This window comes from Pelophylax lessonae (assembly GCF_965119305.1).
Source record: "Pelophylax lessonae genome assembly, chromosome: 5".
Taxonomy (NCBI): Eukaryota; Metazoa; Chordata; class Amphibia; order Anura; family Ranidae; genus Pelophylax; species Pelophylax lessonae.
In genome coordinates, this window is record NC_138772.1 from 74,653,183 (window position 1) to 74,670,787 (window position 17,605).

At 43.9% G+C, this 17,605-nt stretch overlaps 1 protein-coding gene across 1 annotated transcript in view; it reads left to right on the plus strand.

Annotated features, from left to right (window-relative positions):
• The first annotated feature begins 2,925 nt into the window (after positions 1–2,925).
• MSRB2 (methionine sulfoxide reductase B2) overlaps positions 2,926–17,605 on the plus strand; it is a 34,927-nt gene continuing 20,247 nt past the window's right edge. The window contains exon 1 of the mRNA XM_082258045.1: positions 2,926–3,160. Within this exon, the coding sequence (XP_082114171.1) occupies positions 3,043–3,160 (118 nt within the window). The 5' untranslated portion in view covers positions 2,926–3,042. The remainder of the gene's footprint in view (positions 3,161–17,605) is intronic.

The following is a 17,605-nucleotide window of genomic DNA, read 5'->3' on the forward strand; positions in this document are numbered from 1 at the left end:
ACTGTTATACAAGCACTATATATATACACAAGCATATACAAAGATATGAACTGTACTCATTGGAAATCATGGGGTATGACTTGTCGCGTGACTTGGCAGTCGCCAAGTCGCAGGACAAGTCGCACAAGTGTAAAAGGACCCTTAATGGGTAATTTTTTGCATATTGTTCGCCTTAGGTACCATTCACACTTGAGCTCAGCATCTTTGGATTTTTTGCAGACTTTTTTTTTTTTTAGAGTTTGTAGAAGTGTTTTACGTGCATCTAAGACTTGGGCATCTTTTTTTAAAATAGTTTTAGCCAATGAAAAGCTAACTACTAGCCAAGAGATGTTAAAAAATGCACATTTTCGAGGTGCTTTCATTGAACTTTACTGGATCCAAAAATGTGTGACTCTGCCTCAAAAGAAGCTTATGTACTTTCTCGAATGCTTTGATTCAAGCAAAATTACATTCTGGTGTAAATGGGCACCACTGAATGAAATGAAAACCTTAGTGTTGCACATTAAAGTTCTTCTGGAGAAGCTTCAAATCACTAAGGCCCCGTTCACATTGCGGTATAGTGGGAACGAGTGTGATTTTGCAGAGTAAAAGGTGGTCCTATGCGACAGATGGGATTTTGTCTGTCGCATAGGGCCACCCATTTGGAAAGCACAATTTGCTGCACAATCTTGCCACAAGACAAAAGCTGCAGAATCACATTGCATTTGGGGTGTCATTAGGGATAATTGCACCCAAACACACATTGTGCATTGTGCAACGGTCATCACTCAATTTAAAATTGCGGGCAGAAACGTGGCGATTCTGCTCACAATTCTGAATCACAAAGTGTGAATGGAGCCTCAGGAGTGAACAGGGCAATCCCTGAAAACTCTGTTTACTTTGTACATTGCTGCGCAAACTGTTGGCACTATAAAAACCCTGTATAACAATATAACTTTATGGTCCTGGGGGCTTGGCAGGGGTGTACTCTTTGCTTACACACTTTGGCTGCATTCACATTTTGCATTTCTGTGAAAGCGTGCAAAGTCTCTCCACATTTTTGTGCAATTGTGGTTGTTGTTGCTTGTGTGTGTTTTTCCTTTGCAACTTCAATGGGTTGCCCTACACTCAACAAACGCAGCAAAGTAGCTCATGTACCTTTTTGAGAGTCAAGCTTTGTGTGTTTTTTTTTTTTAACCACACATTTTGCCGCATTTGATGCATTTTTTTTCTGTGACAAATGCACACCTTTTTTGGCTGCTTTTGGGGTGTCATTAATAATGAATGACAATGCACGCGTGACAGGCGTTTTTTGCACATTTTGTAAACCCACAAAATCACGTGCTTTTACGCACCTTCATGGAACATTAAATTGTGAATATGGGCCTTTGTGCTGTAACTTATTCTCATCTCAAATAATAATAAAATAAGCCTAATATTATTATTAATAAAACAACAGTAATAATAGCAGCAGTAGTAATCATATTAATAATAATAATATTTATAACAAAAACAACAACAATAGCAGTAATGATAATAATAATAATAATCATCACAATTTTAATAGCAGCAGTAGTAATAATAATATTATTAATAATAATAAAAACAACAACAACTGTAATAGCAGCAGTAGCAATAATAATATTATTATTAATAATAATAACAATTGTTATAGCAGCAGTAGTAATAATAATAATAATAACAACAACTGTAATAGCAGCAGTAGTAATAATAGTATCAATAATAATAATAATAATATTAATAATAATAATTGTAATAGCAGCAGTAGTAATAATATTAAAAATAATAATAATAATGATAATAATAATAATAATAATAATAATAACTGTAATAGCAGCAGTAGTAATAATAATAATAATAATAATAGTAATAGCAGCAGTAGTAGTAATAGTAATAATAGTAATAGCAGCAGTAGTAATAATAGTATTATTATTATTAATAATAACAATTGTAAGTCCCCGTTCACACTAAGGCGACCTGTGAGGCGACCTGGTCGCCTCACAGGTCGCCTTCCATAGGGAAGCTGCGGACCCGTTCTAATAGGAGCGACAAAAGTTGCTCCGACTTAGAAAAAGGGTCCGGAGCTTCTTTGGGGCGAACAGGAGGCGACCGCCATAGACTTCAATGTTATGAAGTCCGTGGCGGCCGCTCCGAGGTCGCGGCGCGCTGCTCGCACCGCGACCTCGGAGGTCGCCCCCCCAAGTCGGGTCGCGGCAATGTGACCGGGGCCTAAAAGCAGCAGTAGTAATAATAATAACAACGACTGTAATAGCAGCAGTAGTAATAATATTATTATTAGTAATAATAATAATAATAATAATTGTAATAGCAGCAGTAGTAAAAATATTATTAATAATAATAACAACAACTGTAATAGCAGCAGTAGTAATAATAATATTATTATTAGTAATAATAATAATAATTGTAATAGCAGCAGTAGTAAAAATATTATTAATAATAATAACAACAACTGTAATAGCAGCAGTAGTAATAATAATAAAAATAATAGTAATAGCAGCAGTAGTAATAATAATATTAAAATAATAATAATCATAATAATATGTAATAGCAGCAGTAGTAATAATAATATTATTAATAACAACAACTGTAATAGCAGCAGTAGTAATTATTATTATTATTATTATGAATAATATTATTATTACTACTACTGCTATTACAATTGTTATTATTATTGTTGTTGTTGTTGTTATTGTTGTTCTTGATAATAATAATATTAACAACAATTGTAGCAGTAGTAGTAATAATAATAATATGCCCCTCCCAGGCCAGTCACAATGTTGCGATCTGCAATAGAATATGTTTCTTTCCTCTGTATCTGCAGAGCAGACACAGAGATGGCAGAGGAATGTGTAGAGGGGATCCTATGTCTGCCCTTTAGCCCACATAGTGGCTGATTGTAGGGATGACATCAGAGGAGGGAGTGGTCAGGGAGAGCTGTGTTCAGCAGCAGACACACATCTGCTCTTGCAGCACACACCGCCTGTCACTCCATTGACTGCAGCTTTGCTGGGATTCTTCATCATGGCCAGACTACTGAAAAGCTTCAGCATCCTTCTGATGAGACAGTCACAGAGGGGGATGTCACCTGTCACCGGGAGCAGAGCCTGGAGCATAGCTAGGACGGTGCACTCAGATGCTGGTAAGCTGCAGACATTCAGCAACTGGTTTGTAGGGGCTTCCATAGGGAGGGGGGGGGGGGATGATTGCCTGGCTTACCTCTACAAAGACTATAATCACCATTGGGCACATCAGATCCCCACACTGGTAGTAAATGACTGGGATGGATTATGCAGTCACATGAAAAGTGTGTGTGCTGATCTTGCCGGGGACACTTCTGTTATGTTGACAAGGTGTCAAACATTCCCATCTGTCAGATTTGCCCATCACCATGAATCTTCAGATTTGCGATCGATTTGCCCATGCATGCTCATCTAAAGTGTAGATGGAAGACACTTCTGTACAATACAGGCGTCCTAGCAGGTTCTCTTTATCCGGTGAGTAAAGCCTCGTACACACGATCAGATTATCGGACGAATGTTCTTTAGTTTTTTGTGACATGCTAGTCTCATATGGAAAGTGAAGAGGTTACTTTCATACCAAAATTCTCCTACAACAGAATTCTACTTCAGAAGTGATGTCATGTGTTGAATAGTTTTGTATGTGTTCTTTCGTCTCTGAGCATGCCTAGTCTTGCTCTTATGATTTTTTTCGGACGAAAACTGTACTAATTAAATGAAAATCGGACATTGTGTTGACGTACGATAAAATGTTATAGCCTGCACATCCAGATTTTGTCGTACGAAAATCCGTAATCGGCTGTCAAAAGCACCATACTAACAATCCGAAAATGGGCAGATCGTTTGTCGGACGAAATGTTACTTCCGATTTTCTTATTGTGTGTACGGGCCATAAGGATGAGTGCAGTTTAAGTTGTAGCCCTTCTACAGTCTGTAATGATTATCAGGTAGTATAGGACTAGCATGATGCACATCAGCCATTTAAGTAAGCCTGACATAAAGATATGCAGGCTGACATTGCAGATTTCCCTAACTGAAAATGCTCTTTGCTTGGCTGTCATGCTTTGGCTTCAGTAAATCAGTGTCACTGATCCTGAATATACAGAATTTCAGAATTGCTCTGACTTTCACTTGCTGCAGGCTTGTTCCCAGGCTGTGACTCAAAAGCCAGATACAGCAAGGCAACCTTGGATTTCAGAAGAAGGCCAACAATGGCAGTCCACTTATTTCCCTGATGACGGTCAGCCATCCACTACAGACATCTCCCACCATCAGAGAGATTGCCCATTGCCCAGTAAGAAGGGGATGACTCTTTCACTGTGCTAATTATTCGTATTGATTGAGAATGGGAATAGCTGAGAAAATGACCCTTAGCCATGGGTGGCACTGTCACCAAGATTGTGAGTGCAGCCTAGATTACCAGGTGCCACAGCATTTCCTGCAGAATTGGTCTCAGGTAGAATAGGCTTAACAGAGAGAAGGTCCAATAACTTCATGATTGTGCAAACAAGGCTTAACCCGGTGCAACGAAGACAGAAAAGATCAACACCACAATTAAACTTTGTGACTGCATGAGACCGATTATTGTATTGGATGATCCTGTATATGCAACCATTGTACATAAAAGTCTACCCATGTGCAGCCCATGTGGCATATTACCATAGACGCATGTACACTATAGCATGTATAATTTTTTTTGTAAGTTCTGCTATGACCCTACATGAAAAGTTTGAGTGTGTAGTCATCCTGAATGCTGTTCTTTCCATGAGCCACCAGTATCAGTTGTAAAATTTGTTACAGTGTCATTGCTGCACTCTCTAAGGTGTATGTAAACCCAAACATTTCTAAATTAAACATACAGTATTGAAGGGCATGGTCCTTTAGACCTGCACTACATGGACATGACTGTGCATAACCAACCATTCTCATTCTGTGGCACCCTACGGGTTCTTCCAGAGATTTCTAGGAGTTTATTGAGCTGTGGTTGATTAACCTCCCATTTGATGGTGCCTGCATAGTTACAGAACCAACAACATGAAACTATTGGTCTTTCTAGTTGTAAGATTGGCTTTCTGTCCACCACCATAAGGGGGGCATTCTTCCCACTGATCACCATTATAAGGGGTCATTTGGGGCCCACTGGCCCCCAATTAATAATTTTTAGAAGGGTTTCCACTAGACCCTGAAATTCTTTCACAGCTTCCTCTGTGGTAGAAAGGTTGAGAAAGGCTGTTATAGACATTAGACATTTTCTTATATGGCCTTTTTGACCAGAAACAACAACAGAGTCTATAGCATGGGTGTTCAACCTGCAGCCCTCCAGTTTTTGCGGAACTACAAGTCCCATCATGCCTCTGCCTTTTGGTGCCAAATTCCATCATGCCTCTGCCTTTGGGAGTCATGCCTGTGTTCCGTGAGAATTACCTACCCGTGAGAAAAACCTACCCTCGTCACTTCCGGTTCACGGCAGTCTGTGTAACGCGAGCAGTTACATTAAAACAGCTGTGCTGCACTATGAGTCATCTCCGCTCCTGTCCATGTCACTTCCCTGCTCTCGGCTACTAAATATAAAAGCGGCGGCGGCTGTATGAGAAGATAAATCACGGAGCCGCCAGCCGCTTTTATATTTACTAGCCAAGATCAGGGAAGTGACCGGGACAGGAGCGGAGATGACTCATAGTGCAGCACAGCTATTTTATGTCACCGCCGCGTCGGTAGGTTTTTTTAACGGACACCGAGATCGTTTCAGACTAGTGCGCATGCGCACTAGTCTGATCCTCAGCTCTTCCATTAGGTATCCGGGGCTGTGAGCATGCGCACTGCTGCGCTGCTCAGCTGTTCCTGGCCGGAAGTGACGAGGGGTAGGTTTTTCTCACGGGGTAGGTAATTCTCACGTTACACCTGCAACTGTCAGCCTTGCAATGCCTCATGGGTCCTGTAGTTCTGCAAAAGCTGGAGGGCTGCAGGTTGGACACCTATGGTCTATAGGGTAGTGCCCATAGTCCAAAATGATCAGACAGATTAGAAGACCTAAATCCAGAGAAGGGCCAGCATACCAGTTTGAAATCTAGTGTGACTGTTTACTGATGTCCCATATCAGCACAAAAACACAGACATTTCTTGGGTAGATGGACCTCCTTTATCAAGGTGACAAGTAGATTAGAAAGCCTTGTCTGACCACTGTTTGTTCCCCTGGCTCCAGAATTGTCTGCTTGTGGTTCATCTTCCCTGCTCTAAACAGGAGCCCTTTAGGCTCCTTTCACACTATCCGTTCGTCGGACGGATTCCGTTTTTCTCAGCGGGGGATCGAGCCGCTGATCCCCCGCTGAGCAGGAGGATGACAGCTGTGTCTCCGTGCTGTGTGTGGAGACACAGCTGTCAGTTCCCCATGCATCTCTATGGGGGAAATGGGATGGGAACGAACCGTCGGTCCGTTCTCACCCGATCCCATCCGATCCCATCCGCTGGACGGATGGAAAATAGGGTTTCCATCTGTCCAGATTTGACGGATCGGATCGGATGTCAGCGGACATGTATCCGCTGACATCCGATCCCCCATAGAGATGCATGGGGGGACTGTTCAGATCTGCCAAAAAAAAACGGACAGGCGGATCTGAACGGTCCGCCTGTGTAAAAGGGGCCTAAGTCCTAACTGAGCTCACATCAAGAGACAGAATCTTGAATGAACTCCAAAATACGTCCCGAGCCCACTCTTTTTTGAAGCCTATTAGAGACTCTGGCTCTAATCACATGCTTCCAAAAAAAAAAAAAACATTGGAATCCATGCATCTGGCGCCCTGCATGTAGATTAGGGGGCCGGACGCATGGATAGGGGTGGCAGCACCCCTGTGCCCCCAATGGACGGGCTGCCACTGGCTCATTTACTCTTGCAAAAGTCTCTGAGAAGCATTTCATGGCGCAGTACTTTTCAGAGAACAGTACAGAAGGGGCCGACAGGCATTTAGGAGGTGATACCTTTTTTTTTGGCAGCCAAATGGGCCTTATGAATAGTAATTCTGTGGTGCAACCACAAGCTTAGTGTTTGGCATGCAGTTGTGGCATGCCCCTATTCAATTGAATGGGTTGCATTTGGTATTGGTACTCCCCAATGAACTCAACAGGGAGTATGGTTTTTGCTGCAGCATGAGTACAACTTCATCTGGTTGTCATGTTATTTTAAGGTGGGAGGTTGGGGGGGGGGTAGTAAAATCCCCCCCCCCTTTTTTGTTTTTACCACCCCCTGACTGCAAGTGTAAATGAGCCCTGAGTCTGAGTCTGGCTGGGGGACAGGGATAAGACCCCGTTGTATTACGTACTGGTAGTATTGAAAACTCAGGACTTTGGGCTGGCTGTGCTGGGTGGCAGAGCTGTGTAAATCCCAGGATTGAATGGACAGAAGTACAGACACTGTTATGTGTAGGGGGTTGCCGACCGCCACAAGTACATATACTGCGGCGGTCAGCCCCTCACAGGCAAAGTGACGTATGGGTACGTCACTAGCCTGTGAGGCTCTGGGTAGCGAGCGCACGCCGCCGGAGGCGCGCTCCCGCTCGCTCACGGACCCCCCGCGCGTGTGCCTGGCGGACCCGATGTCCGCCGGGCACTCACGATCGTCCGTAAGAGCTGGAGAAAGGCAGGCGGCTAATGTAAACAAGCCGCCTGTCATTCTCCCCTGTGTAAGAACAGTGATCATACGGTTCTACTATGTAGGACCATTGATCACTGTTCCTACACCTCAAGCCACAGCCAATCACAGTTAGAATCACGCCCCTAGGGACACACACAACCCCTCCCTCTCAAATAAAGTTAACCCCTTCACTGCAAGTGTCATTTTCAGACTTGTATAAAGTACTCGAAATTTCTACTTGAGTAAAAGTACAAGTGCTCGATCAAAAAATTACTTGAGTAGAAGTGGAAGTGCTCGCAGAAAAAGTTACTTAAGTAGAAGTACTAAAGTATTCAACATTTTTTTTACTTAAGTATTGCAAGTAGTTTTTTCAAAAAATTTGCTACTTAAGTACTAAAAGTAAAAAGTACCAGTAGTTTTGAAAAAAAAATTCTACTCAAGTACTGAAAGTAGAAGTACAAGTACTGTGTTATGTAGTTATTAAAGAAAGAAGTCAAAAGTTTGAACATCATATTGTTTTTATTATTTCAAATGATTTATTCAAATGATTAACCGGTGTTTGTTAGTAGTTTCTTGATGCACTTTAAGCGCTGTAGCATCATTTATTTGTTTGTTTCATATTTTCTTTTTATTGGAAAGATTTGGTATAGCAGCTTTTATTATACACAGCCTTTATTTACGTATGCGCTGATTTACAAATGACATTATACACATTTTTTTGAGCTTTATGCAACCTGCCATCTACTGTTCTGGCAGTGGTAATTTTTTTAAAAGTAACGAGTAACTATGCAGCACAAAAAAAAAATACTTGAGTAGAAGTATCGAAATCATCGAAAAAATGTAGTGAAGTAAAAGTAGAAGTAGGAGAAAAAAATTCTACTCTAGGAAAGTACAGATACCGCATTTCGGTACTTAAGTACAGTACTTAAGTAGTTCTACTTCGTTACTATACATCTCTGGTCATTTTACAGTAACAGTGCATATGTATAGCACTGATTACTGTAGTAATGTCACTGGTAACCCCAAAAGTGTCAAAAATGTTAGTCAAGGGTCCGATCTGTCCGCCGCAAAACCGCCGCGAAATCGCAGATCGCCGCCATTACGCGTTAAAAAAAAAATAACAAAAATGACAAAAATCTTTCCCTTAGTTAGTAAACGCAATAACTTTTGTGCAAACCAATCAAAATACGCTTTTTGCGATTTTTTTTTTTTTACCAAAAATATGTAGCATAAAACAAATTGGCCTAAAATGTTAAAAAATTTTAATTTTTACATTTTTTTTTTTGGAATTTCATATAAAAAAATGTGAAAAATATTGTTATTTTTGCAAAATTGACGCTCTTTTTTTGTTTATAGCGCATGATCAAAAAATCCCACAGGTGATCAAATACCACCAAAAGAAATTTGTGGGAAGAAAAGGACATCAAATTAGTTTAGGTACAGCGTCGCACGACCGCGCAATTGTCCGTTAAAATCACGCAGTGCCGAATCGCAAAATACCCCCTGGTCAGGAAGGTGGTAAAATCTTCCGGGGCTTAAGTGGTTAAGGTCCAGGAGGGCAGTATTTTTAATATGAAGGCAAGAACATGGGGAAAAACATTCACACTGGCAGGAGAAAATTTTAAAACTAATCTTAGAAAGTATAATTTACCGGAGTAGTTGATGCTTAGAATTACATATTTTATGCATTTTATGTGTTTAACTTTTAACTTTGAGCTCAGCACTAAGAGCCGGGGAATGTGTGCTTCATTGACAACCATCAAAAATACATATTTGCAATTTGTATTCACACTGATCACCTTGTGCATGTGATGGGAATTGTGTAGAGGTGGCTGATAAATTCCGTATTCTGGACAGCGAAGGAGAATTTTTTACTGCTTCCTAGAGAGAGGAGGCGATGTGAGGATGAATGCTTCGTATATATGGACTGGAAATTTCCACTGCCTTCCAAGCACCATCTGTGGCTATTTCCAGAGAATTACATTCAGGAGGAAATGAACCCAGAAGCCCAGTGCTTGTAATTAACTGACTTCATGGATGAAGAGGTATCTGCTCTATGAACAGCGCTCGGTCTCAGTACAAGCCAACCATGAATCATGTTGTATATTGATTCCAATGGGTTTTATTGATCGCAAGCTTGCAGAAAATCAGGCTGTTGCTGTCTATATCAATCAAGGTAATGATCTGAATGTTTTGTCTGATAGTTCGATAACACTAGGCATCAGGAAATGAATGGCCATTCATGCAGGAACCCAATGCCTGCTCGTCTGTATTTTCTGACAATGTGGGAAACAGAAGCGATTGGGAAAGATTTGTTTGGTTCCCCAAGAACACTCCTTCAGCGTTGTCAGGTGTAATGCCTGGTACACATGGGAAGTTTTTTTTCTTTTTATTCAACCCAGCAGGCTGAGCAAAAAAAACCAAAAACTGTAGAGCTTGTTGTACTAACTATGTGATGTTAGTACAGTGTTCTCCCTGTTCTGTTGTGTTCTGACAGGGGTACCGCCTCTCCGTTTAAACACACTGGTATGCGCTCTCACTCACTGGCTGCAAGCAGAGCTAACTTAATAGCATCATGGGCCCCTGAGCAAAGACATGCACTGGGGCCCCTACTAGGGAGTTTTATACTGGGAATGGCTAAATTATGCTACATATTTGGTGTGGCTTTTTAGTCTGATTAAAAACAACAAATATTCTCAACTAGGGAACTATTCCAAATGAAATTCACCTCCTGTACATACCGCCAGGGGCGTAACTACAGGGGTTGCAGGGGTTGCAATCGCTACCGGGCCCCATGCTCCAGGGGGCCCGGTAGCAAAACAGTGGGTGAACCTCTAGGATCTCAAAGGTCACACTTGCGACCGGGCCCTGGCATTTCACCACTGTGGGGAGGCCCCAAGATTGCAGGAAGGGGGCCCACTGCAGAACTTGTGAAAGGATCCTGATGCGGGACCATAATAAAAGGCCATGCAATGAGAGTAAAGAGCCCCAGGATTAGTGGGAAGAGCCCCGGGCTTGAAGGGAAGGGCCCCGGCCAGGGGTCTGGGGGGCCCTTCATGGTTTCTTGCATCGGGGCCCTGAAGGTTCTAGTTACGCCTCTGCATACCGCCCCACCTTCTCTACACACTGCACCCTGTATATACTGACCCTCTTTTCCCCTGTAAACACTGCGCCCACTTTTTTTTTACACTTTCCCCATCTCTGTACACACTGTCCTCCTGTCATAAATGCCTCTCCCAGTCTGGATAGATCAGTGGCTTATATATACAGTATGTATGTATGTATGTGCACAGTACAAGGGAGGGGGAGCAGAAGGGCTCAGTACGGGGGTGGGGGGGGGGTGGTGTGGAGCAGGAGGGCGCAGTACAGGGGGGGGGGAGCAGGAGGGCGCAGTACAGGGGGGGGGGAGCAGGAGGGCACAGTACAGGGGGTGGAGCAAGAGGGCACAGTACAGGGGGAGAAGGAGGGCACAGTACAGGGGAGGGAAGAAGGAGGGCATAGTACAGGGGGGGAGCAGGAGGGCACAGTACCAGTACATGGGGGAGGGAGCAGGAGGGCACAGTACAGGGGGGGGGGCAGGAGGACACAGTGCATGGATGGAGCAGGAGGACACCGTAAGAAAAAAAACACACAGAGAGGAAAGGGATCACCATTGACAGTGCACTGGGCAAAGCTCTTGCTGCTGCATGCTCGTTCAACAGAAGCTGGTTGTGAGATTGGCTTCTGTCGGACAAGGATCTCTACACAGTGGCTTATATATACAGTATGTATGTCTGTGCACAGTACAGGGGAGGGGGAGCAGGAGGGCACAGTACAGGGGGGGAGCAGGAGGGTACAGTGCAGGGGGGGAGCATGAGGGCACAGTACAGGGGGAAGGGGCAGGAGGGCACAGTACAGGGGAGGGGGAGCAGGGGGGCACAGTACAGTGGAGGGGAGCAGGAGGGCACAGTACAGGGGGAGCAGGAGGGCACAGTACAGGGGAGGGGGAGCAGGAGGGCACAGTACAGTGGAGGGGAGCAGGAGGGCACAGTACAGGAGGGGGAGCAGGAGGGCACAGTACAGGAGGGGGAGCAGGAGGGCACAGTACATGGGGGAGGGAGCAGGAGGGCACAGTGCATGGATGGAGCAGGAGGACACCGTAAGAAAAAAAAACACACAGAGAGGAAAGGGATCACCACTGACAGTGCACTGGGCAAAGCTCTTGCTGCTGCATGCTCGTTCAACAGAAGCTGGTCGTGAGATTGGCTTCTGTCAGACAAGGATCTCTACACAGTGGCTTATATATACAGTATGTATGTCTGTGCACAGTACAGGGGAGGGGGAGCAGGAGGGCACAGTACAGGGGGGGGAGCAGGAGGGTACAATGCAGGGGGGAGCATGAGGGCACAGTACAGGGGGAAGGGGCAGGAGGGCACAGTACAGGGGAGGGGGAGCAGGAGGGCACAGTACAGGGGGAAGGGGCAGGAGGGCACAGTACAGGGGAGGGGGAGCAGGAGGGCACAGTGGAGGGGAGCAGGAGGGCACAGTACAGGGGGAGCAGAGGGGAGCAGGAGGGCACAGTAGAGGAGGGGGAGCAGGAGGGCACAGTACATGGGGGAGTGAGCAGGAGGACAGAGTACGTGGGGGGGGGGAGCAGGAGGACACAGTGCATGGGGGGAGCAGGAGGACACAGAGCATGGGGGGAGCAGGAGGACACAGTAGGAAAAAAACACACAGAGAGGAAAGGGATTACCATTGACAGTGCACTGGGCAAAGCTCTTGCTGCTGCATGCTCGTTCAACAGAAGCTGGTCGTGAGATTGGCTTCTGTCGGATAAGGATCTCTACACACAGGCCAAATGTCAGCTGGTTACTACTGTACTGGCTGATTGATATTTGTCCTGTGTGTACAGGGCTTTATTCTATAGACCAGCCATTCTCAGCCAGGGTTCCTCCAGAGGTTTTTAGGGGTTCTTTTGAGTTGTAACTGCTTAACTTCCCATCTGATGGGGCCTGCATAGTTCTAGAGCCAATGTCCCTTGGCAGAGCCAGCAGCATGACAACAATAATGTAGCAATGAATTAGATGTCTGTAAAGGGTGGCATTCTGATAGAGATGAGCTCAGGCATGTTCTGATACTCTTCTTAACTCATGTGGCCCAATCCACCAGGAAGCTGTTACCTGTGTAGTGCTACCTCTGAAAGAACCTCTGTAGATTAGAAAGGTTCTTTCCCCAATAGTGCAGAGGCAGCCAGGCACACAGCAAAAACAGTTCATTCACCCCCGCTCATGGAACAGAGGTCAAGAGGTAGTCTTTTTAAAGTTTATTTGCTAGCAGAGCTTGGGAGGGAATTTGAGGTAATGCAGGACACTCTAAAATGGAACACATTGCTAGCAGAGGACACTTTTCGCTTAGTAGCTGTAGCACTTGTATAGGCAGACTGGAACAGTCCACTGTTCACGGCTGGGGACCATGAAGCATTAGAAGCACAAGTAAAGGCTTTACTCAATGGATCCTGGTACCCAGACAGTCCATAAGTGCAAAGTGGTCCAGCATTTAATCCAGAGAGCTCCAGGGGCAGGCAGATCCATCCCCACAGGGGGGAAAAGATAATCTCCTCAAGGCTCCAGACTATTTAAAGCAGTTGTATACCTCGCTTGGTGGTTTTTATTCACAGGTAAGCCCATAATAAGGCATACCTGTAGGTAAAATGAATATCTCCTACACCTGCAAGGTGTAGGAGATATTCACCCTGCATGCAGCCACTGACAGCAGCGCATGCGCTCTGAAGGTCCGGCGTATTGTGCCAGAACTTCAGAGCTCCTTGGTGGAACAGAGGGCTCCCACGCGCATGTGCGGGAGTGACGTCATCGCGGCTTCGGCCACTCCCAGTGCCTGAGCCCGTGAACCTGGAAGAAACACCGGAGGAATGTGTCAGCTCCCTCAGCGGTGTGCGGGCACCACTGCGGGGGCTTAGTTCTAAGGTATTTCATAATGTGCTAGTATGCGATGCGTATTAGCACATTATGCTAATGTCTTACAGTTTTTCTTTTGTTTTTTTCAGTGGTTTACTACCGCTTTCACAGCAACCTGGCTCTATATCGGCACACTTCCCCAGGTGATTGGCAAGGCCCTGCTGAATATTCAGACTCAACAATGGAATCCTGCTGCCCTAAGTTCCAAAAATATCTCCTAGAGGCAGGTGGATATAACCATAGGTAACCATACTACCATAAGCACAACAAAACAATCACTGCTCCTGTGATTACTGCAAAAGCCAAAACTAAATTTACTTTGCAACTGAACTAGGAGGGTACCTGTAATGGGCAATCATTTGAAGCCAAGACATTCCCCAACCCTGCAACCCCACATTTACATGTCCATTGTATATGTGCAGCTGTATGGCACAAAAATGCCCCCACCACAGATGATTGGCCCATGAAAGATGGCACCTTCCTGATGGGCTCAGTAATGTAGGATCAGAAGAGCATCAGAATACGCTCAAGCTAATCCTTACTGACCTCCACTGTATGTCCTCATTCACACAGGCAGCCAAGGGTTGGTAAAGGCACACGTTTGAGCCACCTTCTAACTGTCAACCTAAAGAAGGGCATGCAGCCACTAAGGGCAGTACTGCTGCCAAACAAGTATGTGAGGCTGTAAGACTGCGCCACAACCACTCTGCAACCGCATGTAATACATGTGATTACAGCATGGTGGTGTGACAGGAGGTGAGGAGGCAACATATTTCCGCCTGTGGAATGCCTCTGAAAAGCAATCCACTGCCAATCACTTATCAGAGGCGTGGCTAGGGCTGCTGCACGTATGAATAAGCCCTAAGAGATTCATTCTTCCGAATAACCACCAACCACTAATTTTACCATTGAACTCAAATGAACTGGTTTTAGTAAAGATTCCTCAAAACTTGGGACCATTTTTTTTAAGGGGTTCTCCTCTGGGGTAAAAATGTAAAAATCCTGCTACAGACAGCGGATTGTGGCCAATATACATTCATTCCAGGGACGTGCGGGGAGGTCAGTGGCTGGCGAGGCACTGGCTACTATCAGATACACACAGGTTACATATTCACAAGTTATGTATTCAAATTATGTTGGCGATTGTAGTTCAACTAGTTCTACTAGTTATACTCACTTAACAAAAATATTTACAAACCCTGTCCCTTTAAGATGTTTTTTGAGATCTCACTGGTTAAATCGGAGTTCCGGCCTCGGAAAAGTTTTTTAGAAAAAAATACCCCCGGGACAGTCAGGGCTAGTGCATTCCACAATGGATAGCCTCTGAATTGTCCCTGGGTTCACTTACCTTTTAGAAGAAATACTTACCTTTAAAATTTCTTGTCCAGCGCTGCCATCTCAGGTGTGGGCAGCTGAAGCCAGAGCGTCCTCTTCGGTGTCCTCTTCCGTGTCTTCTTCGTCCCAGAATGCCCTGCACCGGCCCCGCTCGTCACTTCCAGGGCAGGCGCGGCATCCCTGCCCAGAAGCTGTTTAGCAGGGAATGACGCGCCTGCGCCCGAAGGGACGAGTGGGGCCAGTGCAGGCGCATTGACTCCTGGGAGCGATGACGTTCAGCTCCCAGGAGTCATCGCAAGCAGGAAGTGACGGCGCGGGCCGCGGCTGCAGGAAGAGAGGAAGTAGAAGGAAGGTAAGTATACTTTCTTCAAAAACAAGGTAAGTAAAAAAAAATAAAAATTTGGACTATCCATTTATTTTTCAGGTTAATGTTAGCAAGCGGATGGCCCAAAGTAATTTTTGAGGCCGGAACTCCGCTTTAAGTACAGGACTGTTACAGAATGCAGAAAAAATAAATAAAACTTACACTGTGTTCTGTATAGCTACCAACAATCCTGGTTTTATTAAAACTAGTCCTTATGTTGGTTAAATTAGTAAACTATGAGAACTAATGAAAGTGCCATATATAATAAAATAAGAGAACCTGAACCATTCTCTGATTATATAGAATATATAGAGCACCTTTTTATTAGTTCTCATAGTTTACTAATTTAATCAGCATAAGGACTTCTTTTAGCATATGTAAATGGTGTTCAAACCACATGTGAGGTATTGCCACGATAGTTTGAGCGAGTGCAATAATTCTAGCACTAAACCTCCTCTGTAACTCTGAACATGTAACCTGCTAAAATGTTTAAAGCGTCGCCTGTGGAGATTTTGAAGTACTGAAGTTTGGCACCATTCCACAAGTGTGCACAATTTTTAAGCGTGACATGTTCGGTATCTGTTTACTTGGCATAACATCATCTTTCACAAAGATACAAAAAAATCAGGCTAACTTTAGTGTTTTTTAAATTTTTTTATTCACTAAACAGTTTTTTTCCTTTAAATAACACGTTTGAAAAATTGCTGCATGTAACGGAACCGCCGACCCACAATGTGCTTGTGGACTTCCGTCAGTATATGGCTTCCTCCAGTCTTGAATATAGATATCAGATATTCCAGCCGCCCTACATACAAAACTAGTCAGACAACTTAGCTTGTATGTATCTGAAAACAACTACTAACTCCTTTATTGAACAAGAAACAGACTTTAATACACTTGAGAAGTATGTCAGTCACTACCTGAACAATGACCCGAATATTTACCCAAAACTTCACACAATGGTTAGATAATGAGGTACAGTTGACTCATGGCTAATCCCATCTAGACAAGATTATCATTACCATGCTAATTAACTCAGCGCACTTAAACAAGCTGTGATGACAAGACTACCCGGCAACAAAGCTAAAACAAAATACAAAATTACACATTATCCTAAGTATAAAAACAGAACACCTTATTATACAGACAATGGCAAGAGACCCAAGTATCAGTCTGTCTGTCTCCTACATTGTAGTACATGGAATACACCTTATTTAGGAGTCACAGACTTCATGGCAATGGTCTACAACAGTCTAGGTCTCACAGTGTAAAGTGGGATTAATATTCATAGTTCTTGAGATATATTGTTCATAAATATTACTGTCCCATTTGAGTAATCCAAACCATATTCTGTGTCCATTAAGTGCATAATTTCCTGCAGAAGTCTGCCTAAGATATAAGTCAGATTTCTGGATTTCTCTGCAACAAAAACGTAATTTTTGGTGAGATACTCCCAATAGGAACACGTCTAAAGGGATGCAGACCCAGCAGATTTCCTCATTAGTGCTCTGCATCTGCACAGCTGATTGATAATTATGAAACCACTCCCATTAGACCCACTCAGCACAGAGGAACAAACAGTGATTTCTTCAGAATAACAGAAGGTAGAAATCTGCAACAAAGGTTGTTATAATCCTGGCAATGTACAGAGATCACCCAGAGGGGAATGTTTTGATTCTCAACAGAAGTGGAGTTACACTTTAATGGCCCTGTAATAGATTTTTTTATTAAATTGTTTCTTATGGTGTTTTTCTGCTTACTTGTAATGTCCTCCCTGAGTTTCCAAACCTCTTTTTCCCTCTCACTTCCATCTGTTTGGAACGAGCAGTGCATATTAGTTGCGGTCATGTGGACTGCTCTATGCACACTGCACATCCCACAGTCCATCTCTGGAGTGAGCTAAAGAGGGTGGCTACACCCCTACATACAGTGGGGCCATGGAGAAGGAACGTAGCCACCCTCTAACAGGAAGTTACATCAAAGCAGCCAAAAAAAAAAGGATTTGGAGAAGGTTGAGAGCAATAGAAGAGTGATTACTGGGCATGTTTTGCACCTCTGAAATACCCAAAAACTGCCGTGTGCAACAGTGACAACTGATAGGAAGCGGACGCGTTCCACTGTATCATGTAAACAAGACCTGGCAGCCCTACAATTAGCATTTTTAGGAGGAATGGAGCAATGACCGCTTCTATTTTCTTTATGTTTTGTGAAGATTATCGGTGGCTTGTTACTTTCTTACTGGTTCTTTAGACCTACAAGAAAAAATTACCCAAGGGACTTTGCGAGG